The sequence below is a fragment of the Apis dorsata genome, unplaced genomic scaffold, assembly GCF_000469605.1.
Source record: "Apis dorsata unplaced genomic scaffold, Apis dorsata 1.3 scaffold_483, whole genome shotgun sequence".
Lineage (NCBI taxonomy): Eukaryota > Metazoa > Arthropoda > Insecta > Hymenoptera > Apidae > Apis > Apis dorsata.
The window spans coordinates 137,958-138,173 of NW_006263718.1; the positions used below are offsets into that span (position 1 = coordinate 137,958).

At 25.0% G+C, this 216-nt stretch overlaps 1 protein-coding gene across 1 annotated transcript in view; it reads right to left on the bottom strand.

The window, feature by feature from the left end:
- LOC102680859 overlaps positions 1–216 on the bottom strand; it is a 15,902-nt gene that overhangs the window by 5,622 nt on the left and 10,064 nt on the right. Inside the window, exon 16 of the mRNA XM_006620130.2 lies at positions 80–196. Coding sequence (XP_006620193.1) covers positions 80–196 — 117 coding nt within the window. The remainder of the gene's footprint in view (positions 1–79; positions 197–216) is intronic.

A 216-nucleotide genomic window follows, 5' to 3' on the forward strand; every position in this document is an offset into this window, starting at 1 on the left:
AAATAATTCATTTGTATTAATTAAAGATATATCTCGATAACTTATTTATAAAGCTATAAATATTTATTTCAATATTTACCCTTGTTCTAATTCAAATTGAAAATCGTCAAAGCTAGAGAGTTTCATTCTTCTATATTCAGAAGGTGTTAATGCAGCACCTTCAGTTTCAAGTGCCAAAATAGAATTTCGTTTATTTCTGTTTATAAGAAGCAATTA